Source organism: Colletotrichum jinshuiense, chromosome 10 (genome assembly GCF_051148585.1).
Source record: "Colletotrichum jinshuiense chromosome 10, complete sequence".
Taxonomy (NCBI): Eukaryota; Fungi; Ascomycota; class Sordariomycetes; order Glomerellales; family Glomerellaceae; genus Colletotrichum; species Colletotrichum jinshuiense.
The window spans coordinates 1,313,191-1,331,889 of record NC_139303.1 but is presented as its reverse complement, the minus strand read 5'-3'; the positions used below and the strand labels follow the sequence as shown (position 1 = coordinate 1,331,889).

The 18,699-nt window shown below is 52.0% G+C and overlaps 5 protein-coding genes across 5 annotated transcripts; 1 reads left to right on the top strand and 4 right to left on the bottom strand.

Moving 5' to 3' along the window:
* Positions 1–3,405: 3,405 nt before the first annotated feature.
* Positions 3,406–4,281, bottom strand: EsH8_X_000317 (uncharacterized protein; the record flags this gene model as incomplete). The annotated part of the gene is made up of 1 exon (XM_083274405.1): positions 3,406–4,281. The coding sequence occupies one exon, from the start codon at positions 4,279–4,281 to the stop codon at positions 3,406–3,408; it is 876 nt and encodes a 291-aa protein (XP_083119797.1).
* Positions 4,282–6,284: 2,003 nt separating this feature from the next.
* Positions 6,285–10,525, bottom strand: EsH8_X_000316 (poly(A)-specific ribonuclease; the record flags this gene model as incomplete). The annotated part of the gene is made up of 12 exons (XM_083274404.1): positions 6,285–7,134; positions 7,191–7,404; positions 7,454–7,856; positions 8,044–8,151; positions 8,202–8,341; positions 8,393–8,643; positions 8,694–9,119; positions 9,177–9,763; positions 9,818–9,944; positions 9,995–10,170; positions 10,225–10,332; positions 10,505–10,525. 12 exons carry the CDS (start codon positions 10,523–10,525, stop codon positions 6,285–6,287), a joined length of 3,411 nt encoding a protein of 1,136 aa, XP_083119796.1.
* A 685-nt stretch (positions 10,526–11,210) lies between these two features.
* On the bottom strand, positions 11,211–12,217 carry EsH8_X_000315 (SDR family NAD(P)-dependent oxidoreductase; the record flags this gene model as incomplete). Its single annotated transcript, XM_083274403.1, has 3 exons — positions 11,211–11,428; positions 11,487–12,059; positions 12,112–12,217. The coding sequence occupies 3 exons, from the start codon at positions 12,215–12,217 to the stop codon at positions 11,211–11,213; spliced, it is 897 nt and encodes a 298-aa protein (XP_083119795.1).
* Positions 12,218–12,597: 380 nt separating this feature from the next.
* Positions 12,598–14,151, top strand: EsH8_X_000314 (Bud-site selection protein; the record flags this gene model as incomplete). Its single annotated transcript, XM_083274402.1, has 2 exons — positions 12,598–12,786; positions 12,841–14,151. 2 exons carry the CDS (start codon positions 12,598–12,600, stop codon positions 14,149–14,151), a joined length of 1,500 nt encoding a protein of 499 aa, XP_083119794.1.
* A 539-nt stretch (positions 14,152–14,690) lies between these two features.
* Positions 14,691–17,840, bottom strand: EsH8_X_000313 (uncharacterized protein; the record flags this gene model as incomplete). The annotated part of the gene is made up of 1 exon (XM_083274401.1): positions 14,691–17,840. The coding sequence occupies one exon, from the start codon at positions 17,838–17,840 to the stop codon at positions 14,691–14,693; it is 3,150 nt and encodes a 1,049-aa protein (XP_083119793.1).
* Between the last annotated feature and the right edge of the window lie 859 nt (positions 17,841–18,699).

Below are 18,699 nucleotides of genomic sequence, written 5' to 3'. Positions count from 1 at the left end.
CAAGCAGCCTCTTACGGTGAAGCAGCAGCAACAAGCAGGGTTTCACCACCCAGGCGCCATGACATGACGTACCCAGTTTCGCTCCCCTGCCGTACCACCGGACAAGTGGACAAGCGCTGCCAGGCGGCGTATTTTTATTCCCCCTCGTGGGACTGGCTGAGTCTCTCCCCTGCTGCCCGTAAGTGTGTGTTCCATGCAACCAAGCTGCCTGGCCACTCAGCGTTCTCCTTTTAGCCACGGCCGACCGAGCGCCTTGGTTGGCCGCCCAGCTCTCGCTTTCACGCCTCGACTTCTTGCTTGTTTGTTCCATCGAAACGGTCCGTTGGGGATCCACGCTGCTCACCTTGGCCCACCATGTCTCACCGAGAGGCATCTTGTTGGAATTGAGAAGCACCCCAAACGATGTACTCCCTCACAACAATAACAACAACAACAAGACCGGCCCTGCAGGTTTGACATGTTGCCTCTCTCTGCTTGTGACGGGAATCCTCAAAAGTCTTATTCCCGACCGTCTTGTACCCTAGGTATCTTCAACGCCTCGAGCCACGGGGAGTGGCACAAAGGACGCCCGATACGGGAACCTGTTGAGCCACCTCGCAGCCCTACCGGCCAGCCTCCCCTTCCCCCTTCCCCCCAACGAAGCATGATCGTCCAAGTCGGTGAGCCACCCTCGGCCCTCAACCGCTGACGACACGCCTTGCTGCCGCGGCTGTGGGCCACTCATCCTTGGCAGACGTCCAAACTCAAATTCGTCCATCAAAAAAACAACAACAACAACAACAACTCGTCCAACATTGAGAGGGCCTCGAACGAAAATGTCCCGATGCCGCAACGGAAAGTCGCGGCCCAAGACACGGGATTTCGGCCGGAAACACCAGACTCAACCAGGGGTTGGGGACAGGGTGAGGTCTGGGCCTTGAGGGAATCGTTGCAACTTCTCTTGGCCTCAATCCCGTATCGGCGTCTTCAACATTTCGCCGTAACAGCGAAGGCGCGAGCGAGATAGCTTCACTCATCCACCGCTCAGTTCGCCCGTGCGTCATGTCATTTCACCTTGCACGGACAAAGAGACCCTGGCCCGTAATTAGCACCCCCGTCGTGTGTTTATTCCCGGGAACTTGGTTGGGCACCACCGCACTGGTGGAAAAACCCCATCGGATTCCCTTCCACCATCCACCATCCCACCTGCCGGAACCCTCCCTCCCAATGATTCCGACCTCACAACCCGTTCCGGAAATACCCAACACCTTTCCGTCAAGGGCTTAATCGGAATATGCACCTCGGTCTTTTGTTTCCTGTCAGCGTCCTGTCAGGGACCCAGCCACCCAGTCCAGGCTGAGCCTGGCGGCTTGCATCCATGCGTAACCTTGCACCCCGTCCTGCGGGATGACGCTTGTCCGACTCAAAAAGGGCGCGCAATGAGCGGAGGGGGGTAGAAACGTCCGCGACCCATCCGCCGGGACGGTCCCGATGCTGCGGCTGCTCCGCGGCTTGACACCCTGTCTCGGACCCTGGATCGAGAATGGAGGAGCCGCACCACGTTGATAACAATAATCGTCACCCGTTTTCCGGCTACTCGCCTCTGAGCAGCCGGCTGCAAGAGAACAGCAAGCACCCGTACAGCTCGGTTATCAACCCCCCCCCCCCCCCCCGGCGAATCAGCTTGGGAGCGTGGGATGACGCCGCCCAGATCGGGTACCCAAATCGAACCCAAAACGGACTTCGTCTCTCTTGCTCATCTATTAACTGACCCACCCAACCAACCCGGACGCTTCCGCACCTCTTGAGCCGAAAACCCTCGCTTTCCTTCGTCTTCGGCTTCATCCCCCACCAAGGAGCCCGGACTTCTATGATTTGATATCCCCCCCAAGGCGGCCATTCCCACGCCCGGAAAGAAAGAAGGGGGTCTCACCACGGACGGCCCATGTCACATCATCATCGCTCGGCTATGCCATCACGTCTAGCGGCTCACTCATTTTCAATGACCCGAGAGGCAGCCTAGAAGGCACGTTTGAGGTATTTCCTGCTTTCTCCGGCAATTCGGTAATCAGTGCGCTCCCGCCGCCACGATGGTGAGCAAGATTCGAGGGGGGTTTGAGGATTGCCTGTCGACCTCGTCACCGCCCTATCGCTTTCACGCAAGCAGCTTGATCCTTGTAGGCCAGAAGTTCTTTCATTCATCGTGTGATTTTTAATTCATATCCAGGAAGACGCTAAATATCTTATCCAAGGGTTCAAGAACATGCAGCAATGCTGCTTTACCCCGACCATGAAACCACTTCTGAAGTCAGAAGCCGTCTTCTGCCATTGATAATCAGGCCGACTCCTGCAAATGTGTATGCATTTTTCATGTACACGGTTAGTGACATGTTATTTTGTAACATAATACAAGCGAGGGGATTCGACCTAGATCAAACTGAGTCTGTTTTTTGACCGTTGGTGACCATAAACTTCGTTGTGCGCACCGAACTAATTCGTCATTCCGAGTTGATCGATCATGGGTCTGTAACTCGCTTCGTACCTCGGAGAATATGTATCGGAAAACCTAGCATCAAGCTGAGCTAGTAGCACAAGCAGTGTTTCTGTATGGACCATATTCGTCATGTGTGGTTGGAGTCTGGTGCTTCTTGACTCTCGAGACAGCTGGGTCTCAGGTTGGGAGGATAGTAAGGGTTATCACGCCGCATGGTCACTGTGAAAGGAAAAAAATAGGGGAGGCAACAAGGTCAACAGGCATTGGGATATACATATACCAAGTGAAGGGTAATGGGTAGCATCAGGGATATATGAACGTTAAAAAAAAAGCTAGCAAGTGGTCAGTAAATGCTGTCCGCTCAGACGTAGAAAGGGGTTTACCTATCTTGCATTAAAATCTGGCGCAGCCGCAATCATGAACGAGACAATAGGGACAATCTGGTTAGCCCGTATCAACAAATACCAAATGGGGGGGGCTACTCACATGTTATTGTTTGGTTTTGTCATTGAAGTGACGTCAAAACTGTGTTTGTGTACTAGGAGTTAGCTGGTTGAAACTGACAGTGAATTTGGAATGACTTACCTTTTTGAATGATAAATGAATGTTAGTTTGACGGGAGTACAAGTACCCTCCCGATGGAAGAAAAATCTATCAACAGTTAGCAACCAGTCAAGGGAGATCAGGGGTAGGGAAGATTTGAAAGTGGATGCCAACGAAGGCTGTTGAAGAAAACAGAGGAAGGGGAAGTGGAACGAAGGGACAGAACAAAAACCACATACAACATGAAGCGAAAGTGGAAAGGCCAAAAAAAACAACTAATGCAAAGGAAACACGGGGGAATGGAGGGGGAAATCAAACAAAGGAAAGGGAACACATATGAGCGGATAGTGAAAAACAGAAACAGAAACAAATAACTTGAGAGTAAAGTCTCAGACACGGGGTCGTCGACCAGGACGCTTGATGTAGACGATGCGACGGGGAGGTGGAGGCAATGGCGGGATAGGCTCAGGAACAGCAGAGACTCCAGGTCTTGCGTGCCTGAACGACGGGGGGGTCCAATCCCTGGGAAGCTCTTCACCGAGACGAGCATGAAGCGCAGCAGTCGTGTTGCGAGCAAACTTGCGCAAGATCGCATCCGACTCAGGGGAACAAGGGGGGTAGTGTTCCACCGGCTTGGGGAACCTGCGGATTTTCACACCACCGTTGGGCAGAGTCCTGACTGGACTCCTCGGTGGGGAGGTCTCCGTATTGGGCACGGGCAAACCACGCGCGTCCCAGAAGGCCTTGGTGCAATTCTGCGCAAACTTTTGACAGATTGCCTTGGACTCTGGAGACATGGGGGCAGGGATTGGGGAATGTTTGACGAAACAGCGCACTCTGATCTCACCACTGGGCAAGACTTTGATGGGGGTCAGAACAGGGGATGAAGGGATGGAAGACGCAGCAGAAGCAGAAGCAGAAGCAGAAGCAGAAGCAGAAGCAGAAGCAGAAGCAGAAGTAGAAGGAGAAGGAGAATCCCACTCAGCAAGAGCTGCAGGGACCACCTCTGTGGGGGTATGAGTTGGGAACTCATCGGTGAAGCTGTAGGATGAAAATCGATCCTCCTCAAGGGTGGAATCGATACCAGAGATGATGACCGGCGTCAACTCTGTCTCAGAGAAGTCATAGGACTTCTCGTAAGGGTGAGTCTTAGCCGGGCCACTGGCCATCAGCGCCTTGAGCTGGGCCAGTTTTGCCTTACCGTCGCGGTCGATCTGGGCAGCCCGAAGACGCATACGCTCCATACTTCGATCAATGGTATCCATCTCACGAGAAGCTGATGCAGGGGTGCAGGGGGAAGTAGAAGCAGAAGCAGAAGCAGAAGCAGAAGCAGAAACAGGAACAGGGGAAGAAGAAACAGGGCAACCAGATACAGTGCAAGAGGGGCGACAAGCGTCGCGTGCCTTGCGTATCTGCAAATCGGCGAAGGCCATGAGCTGATCAAAGTCAGGAAGGGGACGAGGCAAAAGAACAGGGGAATCAGAAACAAAAGGGTCTTCAAGGCTATCAAGGAAATATGAAGGGGAAGAGTCAGACAAAGGAAAGGAAACAGATGGCGTCCTAAAGGAAGCATGGGCAGGGGTGCAAGTGGCGGGGATAGAAGCAGAGCTGCGAGGGGCAAAAGTGTCGATAGGGATCGTGTTGGACTTAAAGAGAGTAGGAGAAGAGGTAGAAGAAACGAAAGAAACAGACGGGCTGGCAACAGGCAAGCGGGCAATGTAGTGGTGCATGGCGAGCGTGAACGCTCGGGGGGACAGGGCGGCAGGGGAAGAGGCAGAAGCAGGCAAGACCGGGGCAGTAAACTGCGCACAAAAGCCAGAGGCCTCACCAACGGAGGGTATAGACGCCGTGATCAAGGGCCAGGTTCCAGTCCGAGGGGGTTGGCGAGCGGGGGAGCCGGGCAAGCATCGCGGGGGGCGCACGAAGGATCTTGAGGTCGCGTTAGTTCTCCAAAGTAAACAACAGGAGCAAAGTGGAGTGTAGTAGTTCAAGCTTACCTCACGCATTCAACTGCGGCGAGGATCAGAGGTAAGGGGGAAAAGCGGCGAAGGAGGGAACCGAGCTGGCCGACGAATGTCGGGCTGGTGTTGACGGTGTTCCAGACCAGGTTACTGGAGACTCCCTCAGCGGTCTCAGACAGGCGCGAGGGGGCCGACGTAGGCAAACGAGAAGAAGCGATCATCTTAGCTGAAGCCAGAGAAAACCAATCGAAGCAAGCCGATGGAGGAGAAAGGAGGAAAGGAAGAGAGGCTGAGACGCGACCTGGGAGAAGATATACCTGGTGGGGAGCTACCCACAATCACTAACATCTCATTGGCTAAATCTTTGCACGCCCATGCGGGGGTGGGCGCAACGGCGATCGTAGGGCTGAGTAAATGACCAAATACGGTATAGCGGACGATCGAGTGTCAACAAACTATGCCCAATCCGGCAATGGGCTGGGGGTGTGTCAGATGAGAAATCGTGCGAAAGAAGGGGATTCCGCAGGAGAACGGGAAGAATACCGTGTCGAAGCTCGTTATATTGCTGATAGTATGTATATCAATCTGTGGTAAAAATTCTGCGGCGAAAAGCGCGTGTCGTGGAGAGTTGCAGCGTGTTCCTTGACAGAAATGGGCCTCGGGACGCCTGTCGAGATGGCATCCAGCCGAGAACCGTCGGGGCTAAGCGCCCGTCGTTGATCCGTTGTCGCGAATTCATTGTCGCCAAGAGGTTGACATCAGAAGAGAGACGCACATAGAGGAGGTTGTTCTTAGTCTAGGGCTTGACCACGCAACGTCGCGTTGTCACGGGTGAATGGAGAATAGGTCAGATTCGATTCGGGAACGACTTTGAATCTCGGGTATGAAGATGCGGAATGGAGACGAACTACAGAATGACATGCCTAGTCGAATGGCTCTGATACGACGAGAGTTCCCCGGCTTCCTTTGATACCACAAGTGCCCGCTTTCTCTAGTTGCGACTGGCTTTCTTGCCACCTGCCGTGGCGTCCAAGTCGAGCTTGCCATCAAATCACCACTTGCCAAATCCTCCTAGCGGGAATCCTCGAACCCCAGCCACTTGGTCGTTCCAATTAGGCGGCCGTCGTTTGTCTTCCACCGGACTTGATTAACTACAGACTTTCAACGAGATGGATGAACGCATGCAGAATCACTACCAAACAAGTACATGCCAACCAATGCGAAGAAGCCACCATGTAAGTTCAACTTTACTTTATTGATGCTCATATCTTTCTAAAACTAGAACGGGAAGACGGTAGACTCCCTGCTCATCGAAGCGGCGACCCCTTTCCTGGCGTCCAAGTCGACCCCGCACCAAAACCGCCACTCGACGACGGCCCAATGCCAGGAGCAGACGGCGTTGTTGGAGCCACCGAATCGTTCGGAAGGGGAGGAGGCGTGTCCCTTCGCTGGAGGTCGTTCCCCTCTCGCTTTGGCGGGCGGAAATTGACGTCCCGCCCAGCCCGATAGATGTCTTGAAGCATCGGCTCCAACACTCCCGCATCCTCGAACTCCAAGTACTTCCGATACAGCTTGAGAGCTGTCCGGGCATCTTCTATTGAGTCGTGGGTCTCCAGCTGGATGTCCTCCTTCAACAGATACCACGCCAGGAAGGCCAACGATAACTTCCGCAGACGAGACTTCAAGAAAAACAGATCGATAGTGTCGATGACCTGCGACTTGGGTATGTGGATGTTGATCACCCGGAAGTCTTGCTTGAGGCCATGACCGAGGAACTTGCAGCCAAGATTCAGCAGAATCCAGAGCTTCTTGTACGCAACCTTCAAGGGAACGAGGTTGTGCTTGGATACGCGGGGATCCAGATCGTCATGGGTGATTCCCGAGTATGATGTTAGGTAATCGACAATGGGCTCTCTAATGGAGATATAGTCGTCAATGAATGGCAATCCTTCGTCCTCTCCTTGACCGCGAACGACGGAAGCCCTCGCGAGAGCGTATACTATCGGCCGGATCGTCTCTCTCTCGCCATCCGAGTTCATTTCAATTTCAGGCTGACGAACGGCGACGAACTCGGTGTCCAAGGCCACAATGCTTTCCGGCCCGGGCGGTTCCGTTGCCAGTTCAAGTGCGCGATACGTCTTACCATCAACATGGGGACTGTTCGCGGGTTAGCAACCAATCCACAGCAGCGGTGAACAAATAGGTGTCCCGACTTATTATCTTCGTATAAAAGAGAGGTGTCAATGTTCTTCTTCCAATCCATGTCGATTTTGTTGTTCGCCTCCTTGATTTGAAATCCAATAACTGAGGGCATCTTCCACGCAGGATGAAACGACAGCGCCTCTTCAGTGCCCACAGAGCGAACGAGGAAATCGTTGAATAGGTGCCACTGGCTTGTTTGGGGCGCCGTGGGCTGCGCGTGGGCCACTGCATAATCGTCAGCTCCGACACTCTGCAACAGGCTGGAGAAGCATACCATTAACCATGGCGACCAAGTGCGGCTTCTGCCCCGGGCCGGGATCTATGTTCATGGCCATGCCGACTAGGGAATACACAGTGATGTTATGAATACCGCGCTGGAGGTGTAGCTTTAAGTCTTCACCTTCGTAGCAGAAGAATTGGCCATGGTCTACTATGACGCCAATTTCTTCGGGAAGGAATCCCGGTGTTGACCAGAAGCGCCTGTGTTCCGGGCTCGCGATGGCAGTATTCAGCATGAAAACTGCGGGTATGCTGTGGATGGTCTTCCTGGTTGCGATAGTTTGATATCGCTGGCATCTACTGCACCAGCCCTTCGACGTCGTCTCCCTTTCAACACTTGACTTCAATATTTGAGAGAAAGTCACTTTAGGTGATTTTTGGTTGCGCCCCGTATTCTTCTGTGTGTCATTAGCGGTATGAATATGAAAAGAACGAGATTTCTCCAACAAGGAATCGGGTGCTCGGGCAAAACATAATGTGGCCCTGTTGAAAGCCCTGCCCCCCAGCCCACCCCCCGAAATACATATATCGGAAGACAGGACTTAGATGGTTTGAGATAAATAGCAGCTAGGAATAACGACTCACCGTTGGCTGCGGGTACATCAAATCGTTAACGTAGGTCGACCCTGGTCGAGTATACTCGCTTCTGCAGTTCATGCATCTGATAGAGCTTGTCGCGGACGTTGCTAGCATCTTGGTATGGTCAGCTACTTCAACATACGTCAGGCTGGTTTGTCACACACCTGTTCCATTAAGTTTGAGCCAGGCGGCATGGACCGGTAGTCCTGCACAATCTTGTCGAGAAGGAATCGCGTGAGGCCTTGCAACATCACCGTTAAGGTGGAACCGTTAGGATCCTCTTCGAGGAGGCCGAGAGGGCCGGCTGCTAGGATGTTAGCACCTGGTCAACGTCTCCGCGTGCTTGAGTACGAACCTTGAGGATGGTGGCTGAGTGTCTTCAGCATATTGGTCGCTTGGCAGATGGAACCCTCGGCTTTCTGCAGCATGTCGAACAAGAAACCCATTTCACAAAGTAGGCACGTATCAGCCACGCACGCGGTTGCCGCATGCTGAAGCGCCATGTTCCGGACGAGTGGGGTAAAATGCATGACTTGGAGTAAAGAATTCGCGTAGGAATTGGCGATATGAATCTCAAGCCCGGAGTACTGCGTTCGATTGTAGAACCTGATAGAGGTGAGCAGGAAATCCCATCGACACTACATGGACCAACGTACCCAAAGTCAAAGTCATCAACGCCGAACTTGCTGTACTTGATCTCAACGTTCCGGTACATTGGTGGACACTCTGCTTTTGTCGGGTCGATGTCCATTTTCATCAACGAGTTCGAAACGTCATCCACGGATTCGTCGCCGCTCGTATTGCCGATGGGAGTTTTGGCAAATTCTCTCGCCTTTTCGCTGAGGAATTTGGGTGCTAAGATCCCAGAAGCATTTGCTTTGTCCAGGTTACGAGTGTCTTCAATTTGATTTCTTCGAAGGCCTCGAGTATTGCGCCCATACAAGCCAAACTCCGACGTTTTGAGATTCGACACAAACTGCGGGTCAATTTTGGTGGGAGGAGCTCCGACATCAGAGACAAGTTCTGGCCAGGCGGACAGCAAGACATCTCGGTAATACGGCATACCGATCGAATTGAGGGGCCTAAAAATAAGTCAGCAACATGGCCACCAGAAAGGAGGTCGTCAACGCTCAACTGACGTTTCCGCGGTCCAATCTAGGGTGGGCAGGGGTTCTTCGGGAGTTGCAAACTCAGTCTGAGATGCGAAATCAACAAAGCGAAGTTTTGAAGGAGATCCCCAGATATGGATGTTGTATTCGGCATCCGCCAGAGCAACAGCCTCACCAGATGGCGCGATTTCGAACATGGTCAGGTAGGTCATCGTATTGGCTTGCCGCACATTACTGGTGTTTGGGTTCATCAAATCGACGATGTGCATCTGACCGCTTTGGGACATGACGATACTGGTAGTCGACATTCTTGGATGCATCCTGACAAAGGCGGCACCAGCAGGAAACGGAATCGGCGACATTGACGACATCTTCTTGATATCAAAGACATTTAAAAAGGGGTCCAGCATGTAGTTTTGGCCCTGGCGTAATGAGTAACCGCAAGTCACAATGAAGTCGTGTTGGGCATCCATGTCGCTGATCAGGGCCGAGTGGGCGTTCCAACTCTTGACGACTGAAAAGTTGACTGGATCGATCAGGTTGACTGTGCCGTCTTTAGTCGCGGCGCAGATATATCTGCTTCTTTTCATAACTTTATAGGAGTGCGCGGTCGGTACCTAGGTTCATCAGCAAAGCACCCTTCTCACGCTCTTTATGCGAGACAAACGAACCTGCTTGACCACCTCTCCCTTAGCTAGGTCGATCACAAGCATGGTATCCTGGAAGCCGGCAACCAGGATCTCGGACGTCCCCTTGGACGTGAAACTCATGCATCGTAAGTCTTTCATATCATCATGTCTAGGTTGACGTCAGGCAGCGTTCCAATAGTCTGTTTCGAGACTCCGCACCTAATATGCCATATAGGAGGGCCCTTCCGCGAGGCCATATGAATATCCCTCGAACCCAGCACCACGACGCCTTTGTCATTGACGAGGATCTGCCTCACGGGCCCGTCGGGGGTCGTGTGCGCCTTGAAAGAGGTATATCGTTGGAGTTCGCTGCCATAGAAGGAGGTGACGCGACCCTAGCTGCCCGTCAGTATGTCCTTGAGGTCGGAATTGGTCCCAATGGCTCGTACATAGTCGTTCCCGGTCCACAACAACTCTTGAGCTGTGTCGAACATCATGGTCGTCACGGGCGTTGCCATGGCGTGGACGCCCGGAGGCGGAAAGGGGATGCGAGCGACCTATCGACAGCGAGACTAATCAGCAACTGAGAACGAGGCAGACGGAGACGCGCAGATCCAGCCAGCTAGTCTTGGCGCATGAAGAGGCCAAGCGCAGAGTTGCGGTGGATGCAAGAATCTTGAAAGAAGAGCATGTTGCCAAAGTCAACGAGGGGTCCCGCATCCGACTTACCTCGTCCCAATCTCCGTCCATTTTGGTCTGCGTTTCCTTGCCCAAATGACCATAGTTTTGCGACAGAAGGGAAGGCTCCAAGGGTTGGCGGCTGACGGGTCGCGGCCAGGCGGTCCAAAACGTCAAAAATGGGCACAAAAAATGGCGCTGGACCGAATCGCGACGCCGTAGCTTCGCGCAGCTTGAGCAAGTGGCAGAGACAAGGTGTCGCGCCCAAAAGCTAAGCCACTTGCATGAGCCGGATAGAGCAGGGAACAGGATGTGGGGGAGGCTGATCTGGGCGTGCTGGGTTCTTCTCCGATTCCTTTGCTACTCATTCTTCCCCTCTTCTAAGTAACATTTCGTGCCAGGGTGGACTGAGCACTTAGCCGATGTATTTCCGAGACTGGGCCCAGTTGAGAGCCAAGCTTCTGCACCAAGTCTCACCGAGTCTCACCGAATCTATGATACAAAAATGCACTGGGTAATTCTTTTCGGGTCGGTTTAAGTCGCCCCTGGCTAGAAACCTCATCTTCAACAATGCACACCGAAGAGACCCGGTTCGAACCGGGCATTACGCCAAATGCAACTACGCAAGGAGCATAAGGAGCATAGATCAACAAGCGCAGCTAGGTTTGATACTGCCGTTGTATTCGGCGTTTCTCTAATCTATCTTGGCATTCTAATTATTTTGCGTCGACGCAAAATAAACACTCAAGCTTAGTAGCTAAGCATGCCATGTCGTGGGAAAGTTTCCAAGTCTGCCGCCGTCCACAATGATGACTGAACCATTGCAATAAGCACCGGCTCTCGACGCAAGGTACAGCATAACGCCCGCCATGTCCTGGGTGTCACCCATTCTCCCGATCGGTATCATCTCCTTGGGTACACTACCGTCATCACTATATAACTTGGCAATGGGAGCAGACATTTCACTTGGGAATACTTCAGATAAATCAGCCCATGCCTAAAACTACGCCACACATAAAAGAAAGAAACTCACATCCAGGTGCGATACAGTTAGCTCTGATGTTCCACCGGGGCAAGTTGCTTGATAGGTGCTTGATGAGCAGTGTAGCGGCTGCCTTGGATTGGCCGTAAGCCCAGCCACCAGGAGCGACTTTGTTGAAGGCTGCAATTGAGCTGGTCGAGACAACTTGGGAGCTCTGGGAAAGATTGCCCTTCTTGTTTCCCAGATCAAGTAGCTTCACAAACGCCATCGTGGTGTACCATACGGAGGTGACGTTGACGTCGAAAACCCGCGTATAGTCAGCCATGTCGTGGGCCAGGTGCTGTTCCGCCCACTCGGCAGCCGTTGTCTCGGCCAGAGGAGCCTTGACTTGGGGCCCTCCAACGCCGGCATTGCAGACTAGCAGGTTGACAAACCCAGAGTCTCTTTCGATAGCGTCCGTGGCCTCCTTAAGGCTGGACTTGTCGGTCACGTCACAGACCAATGGGACAACGCTGGACCCGACAGAAGTTGCGGCTTCTTGGAGGATCTCTTTGCGTCGGCCGAGGATGTAGATCTTTTCCGCGCCATTGGCCGCCAAGGCCTTGGTAATCATGAGACCGATGCCTGTAATTTGTCAGCTTTTGTGAAGTAGATGCGAATAAACAGAGTAACTCGCCAGTGCCACCGCCCGTGATGACAGCAACCATGCCGTTGACGGCGAAGAGGTTGCCGGCTCCAAGAGCAGCCAACTCATCCTTGGTTTTCTGTTCCGAGGCTGCCATTTCTGCGCGTCTTTTTGTTGGGATGGTCTTATCAAGCGAAAGCAGGAAGACGAGGCAAGAGTCACTTATACGGGCATTGGATTACATCGACTGGCGGGGTGCCTGGATGCCCCTCCAACCACGAACGTCATCCATGCAACTGAAGGATCGCGTTTGGCCCAATCATTAACATCCAAACAGCGGGCGTCGAAATATGGCCAATCGCAGCGCACAATTATTGCACCCACGCGGTGCACGGCCGTCGGAAGTATTCCGCGTTATCGATTGGCTTTCTATCGGCGCTGGACCACATTTTTTTTGTTCTGCGCCGACCACATTTGAAGCTACCGACGGCCAAATAATTGCGACGGTACCAACGCAACGTACCAACAATCCCAGACATGGTCAAACGCAAGAGGTCGCGCGAGGATGATCTGGAGCAGAAGCTCGCAGACTATAAGAAGGAGATCTTCCGCGCCTTGAAAGGTGCCAAAGGCCTCGAACGTCAACGGTACAGCAAGCGGATGCGCGATGATAAGTCCACACCCGACAAGATCAAGCGCTTGGAACGAGAGATCCTGGTGTTGAAAGTATGCCCATGGCCCCCATATTTTCTTCGCCAGAATATTCATTGACTTTGTTAGTCCATCGATCTCCAACAGACGGCCGATGCGCACCTCCACTCGTCGCTCCTCAAAGTCAAGCAAATCGCCGAAAGTCCTGCCCTACCCGAGCAAATCAAGCAGGGAGTCCCTAAGCCGGACCTATCGGAGGAGGAAAAGGTAGCCCTTCACAATGTCACGAGTGGTCTGTTCAATCGTGTACACGTCCGGGAGGCCGTCGACAAGGCGACTCGAGGAGTGTGCATGATCCTGAACGTTCCCATACCGGACAAAAGGAAGAAGGGCAAGAAGGGTGCTGCTGAGAGCAAAAGTGAGGACAAGGATGATGGGCCTAGAGAAGCGAAGAAGGCGAAGCTGGACAACGTGAAGGCTGTGCCTGCCAAGGTTGAGGAGGATGAAAACCCTTTTGACGAGATGGACGACGAGATTCCACCCGACAGCGGCGCATCAGACGCCGAGGATGCCGAGGACGCCGAGGCCGGTGAAGAAGTTGAACTCAACGAGGAGGACGAGGAGAAAGCCTTGTCCAAGTATGAGGCTTTGTTGGGTGGTTCCGACGAGGAGGAGGAAAGCGGGGACGAGGACATGAAGGCCAAGTATCTGGCCCTTCTTAGTGAAGCCGCGGACGGAGATACTGCAGATGATGAGAGCAACAGCGACGATGTGGATGGGGACGAAGAGGATGAGGATGAGGAAATGGAAGACGTAGACGACGAAGACGGCGGCAATGAATCCGATAGGAGACGGAGGAGAGACGCGGCCGACGTCTCCCTCTCCCCTTCGCCCCCGCCAGCATCACGCAAGGCGAAGAAAGTGGCCCGCGCAAAGAAACCAACGGGAAAGCCCGGGTCGACGACATTCTTGCCCTCTCTCATGGGCGGCTACATCTCGGGCTCCGAGTCCGAGGCGTCTGATCTCGACCTCGCGCCACCCAAGAAGCGTTTGGGACAGAAGCAGCGCCAGGCGATCTGGGAGAAGAAGTACGGCGGCCAGGCGAACCATGTCAAGCACCAGGTGAACCAGCAGAGGCAGGGTGCGAGGGATAACGGATGGGATATGAAGAGGGGTGCCGTTGGCGGCGATGATGCCGGTGGAAATAAGCCGTGGAAGAAGGGTGTTTCGAATCCGTTGGCCGGCAGGCAGGGTAGAGATCATAGTAGTGGTCACGGCAGAGGAAATGGACAGAGACCGCAGGCCAGTTTCGAACAGAAGCCGAAGGCGCCTCCCAAGAAGGATGACGAGGGACAATTGCATCCTAGTTGGGAGGCGAGGAAGAAGGCCAAGGAGGCGCAGACTACTGCTGCATTCGTGGGCACTAAGATTACGTTCTAGGTCAAGCATTCAGATACCACTTGAAAAATTCAATCTCCGTTTGTCTACCTGGCTATTCGGGTGGGGTGTGTGATAAACCATGGAAAAGAATATGAAATCATCCAGGCCACCTATCATCTGAGCCGAGATGGAAGGTTATGGGTTCCTTTCAGAGCCAAATTTGGGATCGCCAGTCGTATATCGTAACGGAATATGTTTCGTGATCCGCGCCGTGCTGAAAGATGCAGATCAGTAAAACTCATAGAGGTATGCTGTGATGACCGAAAACTGAATGAAAAGGGTATCTTAGACCGTGCCACAATCCCAACCAACGCCATGCTATATGTTTTAGCTTTCAGCCTAATGCGAGTTGGTCAGGCAAAAGCTCTGCTGCTGGTTCTAGTTTTGAAGGAGAAAAAAATCAAAAGCCGGAACAGGGCGCAGAGTTCGCAGTTGCTCTGTGCATTATTATACAGATGACTAGGAAAATAGAGGGAATAAAGCTTGCGAATGAGTCCCTCTTGTAAATATATGGTTGTATGATAGATCAGGTGTAAATATTATCTTCTTCTTGGCTTTTTGAATGGATTCTCCTCCTCATCGCTGGCCTGACGCTGAAGATATGGAAAGTTGAAGGAAACCGAACTGGCAGAGAGATTGGATTTACCACCATTGTTGTATGGCCATGAACCGCCCGGTCGAGAAGAACTCGGCTGAGATGAGCTGGGAAAGTCCGTAGAGAGATGTGCGTCATCGTTACAGGTCAGATCGATGATATTACGGACCGCGGAAGCTGCAAACCCTCTCTTTCGAAGTGTCTCGATCATGGACGTAGATGAGCGTTCGCGCGGGTACTGATCATGCCGCAATGTAGGCGAATGTACGAACAAGCCGCTGTCGTTGTCGACAGATCTATCGCTTTCTCGGGATGGTAGGTGGCCTGTTGAGCTGGTTTCGGAAGGTTCACGCTTCGTGCAAACTTCCTGCTGGAGCTTCAATACTTGCGAGCCGATGCTGAGCTCGATACTGTCCAAATCAATGGGGTTGTTGGCGTTAGATCCTGCCATGAATAGCTTGCTGTCAAAGTCATCTCCTGGACCAACTTCCGTAGCGGTGCTTGTACTAGACTCTACCGAACAAGTCCTGACATTGAGAGCGATAGCCTTCGGGGTTGCTTCATCATCGTCCTCTGCAGCCATGTCTGCTTCGGAGTCTTTGGAAGGGTCTGCGGGGCTGTTGTGCCGGCTTTGCTTTGCAGTGGCCCCAAACGGTATTTTCTCGGAACCCGGCGAGCCTCCTTGTTGGTTTGCTTTCCGGGCTGTTGCATCCCTGCGTCTAAGATCGGCGTTCTCGGCGTCTAGCATTTCGATATCTCCACCTACATCGTCTCCTTCACCGGGACCTTCTGCGGCAAAGGGTGGCGGAGATACATATTCTGCATCTGGCATCTCAATGTCGCCACTCCTACCCTCTCCTTCATCAAGAGTTTCCGCAATGACAGGCGGCTGCGGCGACATATACTCTGCGTCGAAAGCAGCACTATCCTGATAGAACGCTTTGATGGCATTCAGGTCTTCGTCAGAAGCTACAAGGTTTTTCAGGACAGGCGTCAGATTCTCCAGCTTGGCCTCTTCTACCCTGTCTCCAACCTTTGGCATGGCTGTCACGTTTTCGATATCCCTGCAGAATGACCAATCGCGAACTCGATGCCGGCCGCCGTATTTTAGAGACAATTCGAAGTCATAGAACTGAATGAGTTCCATACCACGTAGCTGATGGATGTAATCCAGCCCTTGTAAATTTCGAAGAGACCTTGTTAGGCGAAAATTTGGTTGACCACCGGTAACAGATGCCATCCAGTCTTTGTAGCTCGAGGGCTCGTGTTTGCGCCTCATGTATGAATAGCCGCTCTCGTTGACGTGGACTATCAGACTCCTAAGTCTAGGCATCTGGCAAAGCCAGGAGACATCCCAGGTTCTTTTGGACACCCACTTGAACTTGTTGTTTTCCAGTATGGGTTTATGAGAAAGATACTGATTACCGACCCAAAGGAGTTCGATATGTTGAATTCTCTCTCTGCGAGCCGGTCCAATGCCAGTACAGAAGCGGCCGAACTCTCCAAAGCTTGAGAATGCGAATGTGTTCAAACCGTAGAATGCGTGAATTCCGAGGTAGTGCCATCGTTTGCAGACAGACAACAGTGCGAGGTGCTTGTGAGGCTTTATGGCATGTGTAATGTTGCATGATTTGCCGGAAAGGTGGAAACGATGAAGAAGACCACTGCTATATACATTAGTCCGAGGTAACTCCTCTGGAGGCAAGAATGGATCGAGTCGGGTAATGCAGTGAACGAGCTTGTTCTCGTGGTAGAATATAAATTTGAAAACGTTGGCCAGAACATTGACGGGCAGTTGGTCTATCGGGAAAATACTGGGGACAGACTGAACGCCTCCTGACCCTTGGGCTCTCGGTCGCCGAAGTGTCTCAAGACTTTGGTTATCTTCGGGATGCTCGTCATCCTGAACGAATAGTTCATCGGAAAAATCGCGGTGTTCATTTTCGAATTGGTTCGCAACGTCTACTTCTGTGACTTCAGTAAATAGAGCGTCCGATATATCGGCCTGATGCTCGTGGGCAGTTGGAGGTCTGAATCGCAGATTGGGGTGAATGTTGTCCTTGACAGTACTCATATTCTCTTCTTTGCAGCAAGTCTTGTAGATATCGTCGTATGATTCGCTTTCGACGTCTTCAGGATCAGTCAAGAAACGTCGAAGTTTTTCTGGCCAGGTTGCCTTGGTTCGCTTTTCAGCGATGCGATTCCTCTGCAATCTTGTAACCTGGGCATTTGCTCTGTCAAGATCTACCCTTAATGTGTTACTCGCGATAGTAAGACTCCGGATCCTGTCTTCGAGTAACTCAATTTGGGTTTTGTAGTAGTCAACGCCTTGTTGAAATTCCTGTTGGCACTCAGCACTGCAGCCAATGCTGTAAAGGTCAATTGTGGGCTCAGATGGCTGGGATGGATCGGCCTCGTTTTCGTCGGATTCATTAGGGTCATCCTCGCTGCCAGTATTGTTTCCAATCTCACTCTGAGCGTTTTCAGTCACTTCTTCGTCCACTCCTTCATCATCTTCTTCATCATCATCTTCGTCCTCTTCGTCTTCAACTTCTTCTTCTACTAGTTCCTCAATTTGATTAGATTGCTCGTCCACGCCAGTATAAAAGTTGTCATCCGGGCGAAACTCATCTTCAGAAATCGCGTCGCCATCTACAGACTCAACTTCGTCTTCATCGGGATTGTAATGCCTACGCGCCTCATCGCTTTCATGAGCATTCAACGTGACAAAACCGCTCGCAGATAGGTCGCTTTCCAAGTTCAAATCGTACTGGGCAGATGCAGGGCTCTCGTTGGCAACAATTTCAGCCGCAGTTTGGGCTGGCCGCTGCTGGCTTGCGACTTGCAGGTCTTCCAGAGCAGACACGAGACCGGAACCGGATACGTTAGTTGGTGAGAGCTGAGTGCTTGATGTTTGCTGGGAATTGGTTGCGAAACCATGTGTGGGAAAAGGCAGTTGAGCCGTGGATGCCGGGTTACTTTCGGCCATATATAAGGTCCCATCGGCGAGAGAAGATGAGGGGAAGCCTCCAATATTCGTCACAGCTGGTGACGAGGAGGTAGCTCGCGACAACGACTGGGATGGCGAGTCCATAGCGGCTCTGGTGGGAAATTTGCCAGAATGTTGAGATGCCTACTTCCATTAGATGCGACCAATTTGAGGAAGGTGAGAGAGGAAGGAAGAACGAATTGAATCGGTGAACTTGAGAGATGTGGGATACTGTGTGGAATGTGAGATACTGTGATGGGATGTGAGGACGAGGAATGAGACGGTTGATATGGAGGGTGAGGATAAGAAAATGAGTAGAAGACTATTCGTTTTACATGAAGAAACAAGTTTAGTTGTACAGGAAGGTACCGCAGTAGGTGGGAGCAACTAGAAATTATCTTACCTAGACTACAGCTACTGCCGGCGAGAGATCTGCGTATGAGATCTTCTGCAATTAAAAATTTAGGCTTGATTGAGATATTGTATGTTGATAACGTAGTAAGTAGGTAGTTTGGGCTGAGAAGGAGGGAGCAGCGGGGATAGGGAAGAAGTAAGGAGGAGGCGCAAATAGCTAAAAAGGTAGATAAAATTACCCGCAAAGAGTAAAGCAGGATAGGAAAGAAACCCCATACGGTTCTTACCAGAAAGAAAAAATGGAATTATGCGAGCGAGGAAATTGCAGGTGTGGGACAACTTTGTCGAAGAAGGTAGAGGTGGCAATAGTTAATTTGTTCATGAAGTGGGAGAGTGTGCGAGTATAGAATATGTGTTGGGAAGTTGGTGTGAAGCGAACAAGAGCATTAATGTGCCAGCATTTATTTTTATTGGAAATTCGTGGTCGACTGGGTAGGAAGGAAGCAGCGAAGAAAGGGGAGGATGTACAAGTCTGCGAGGAATAGAGTGTTGAGAGCTGTGATATGAAAAGGAAGGCGATCATGTTTCCCAAGGTATCATGCACGCCTAT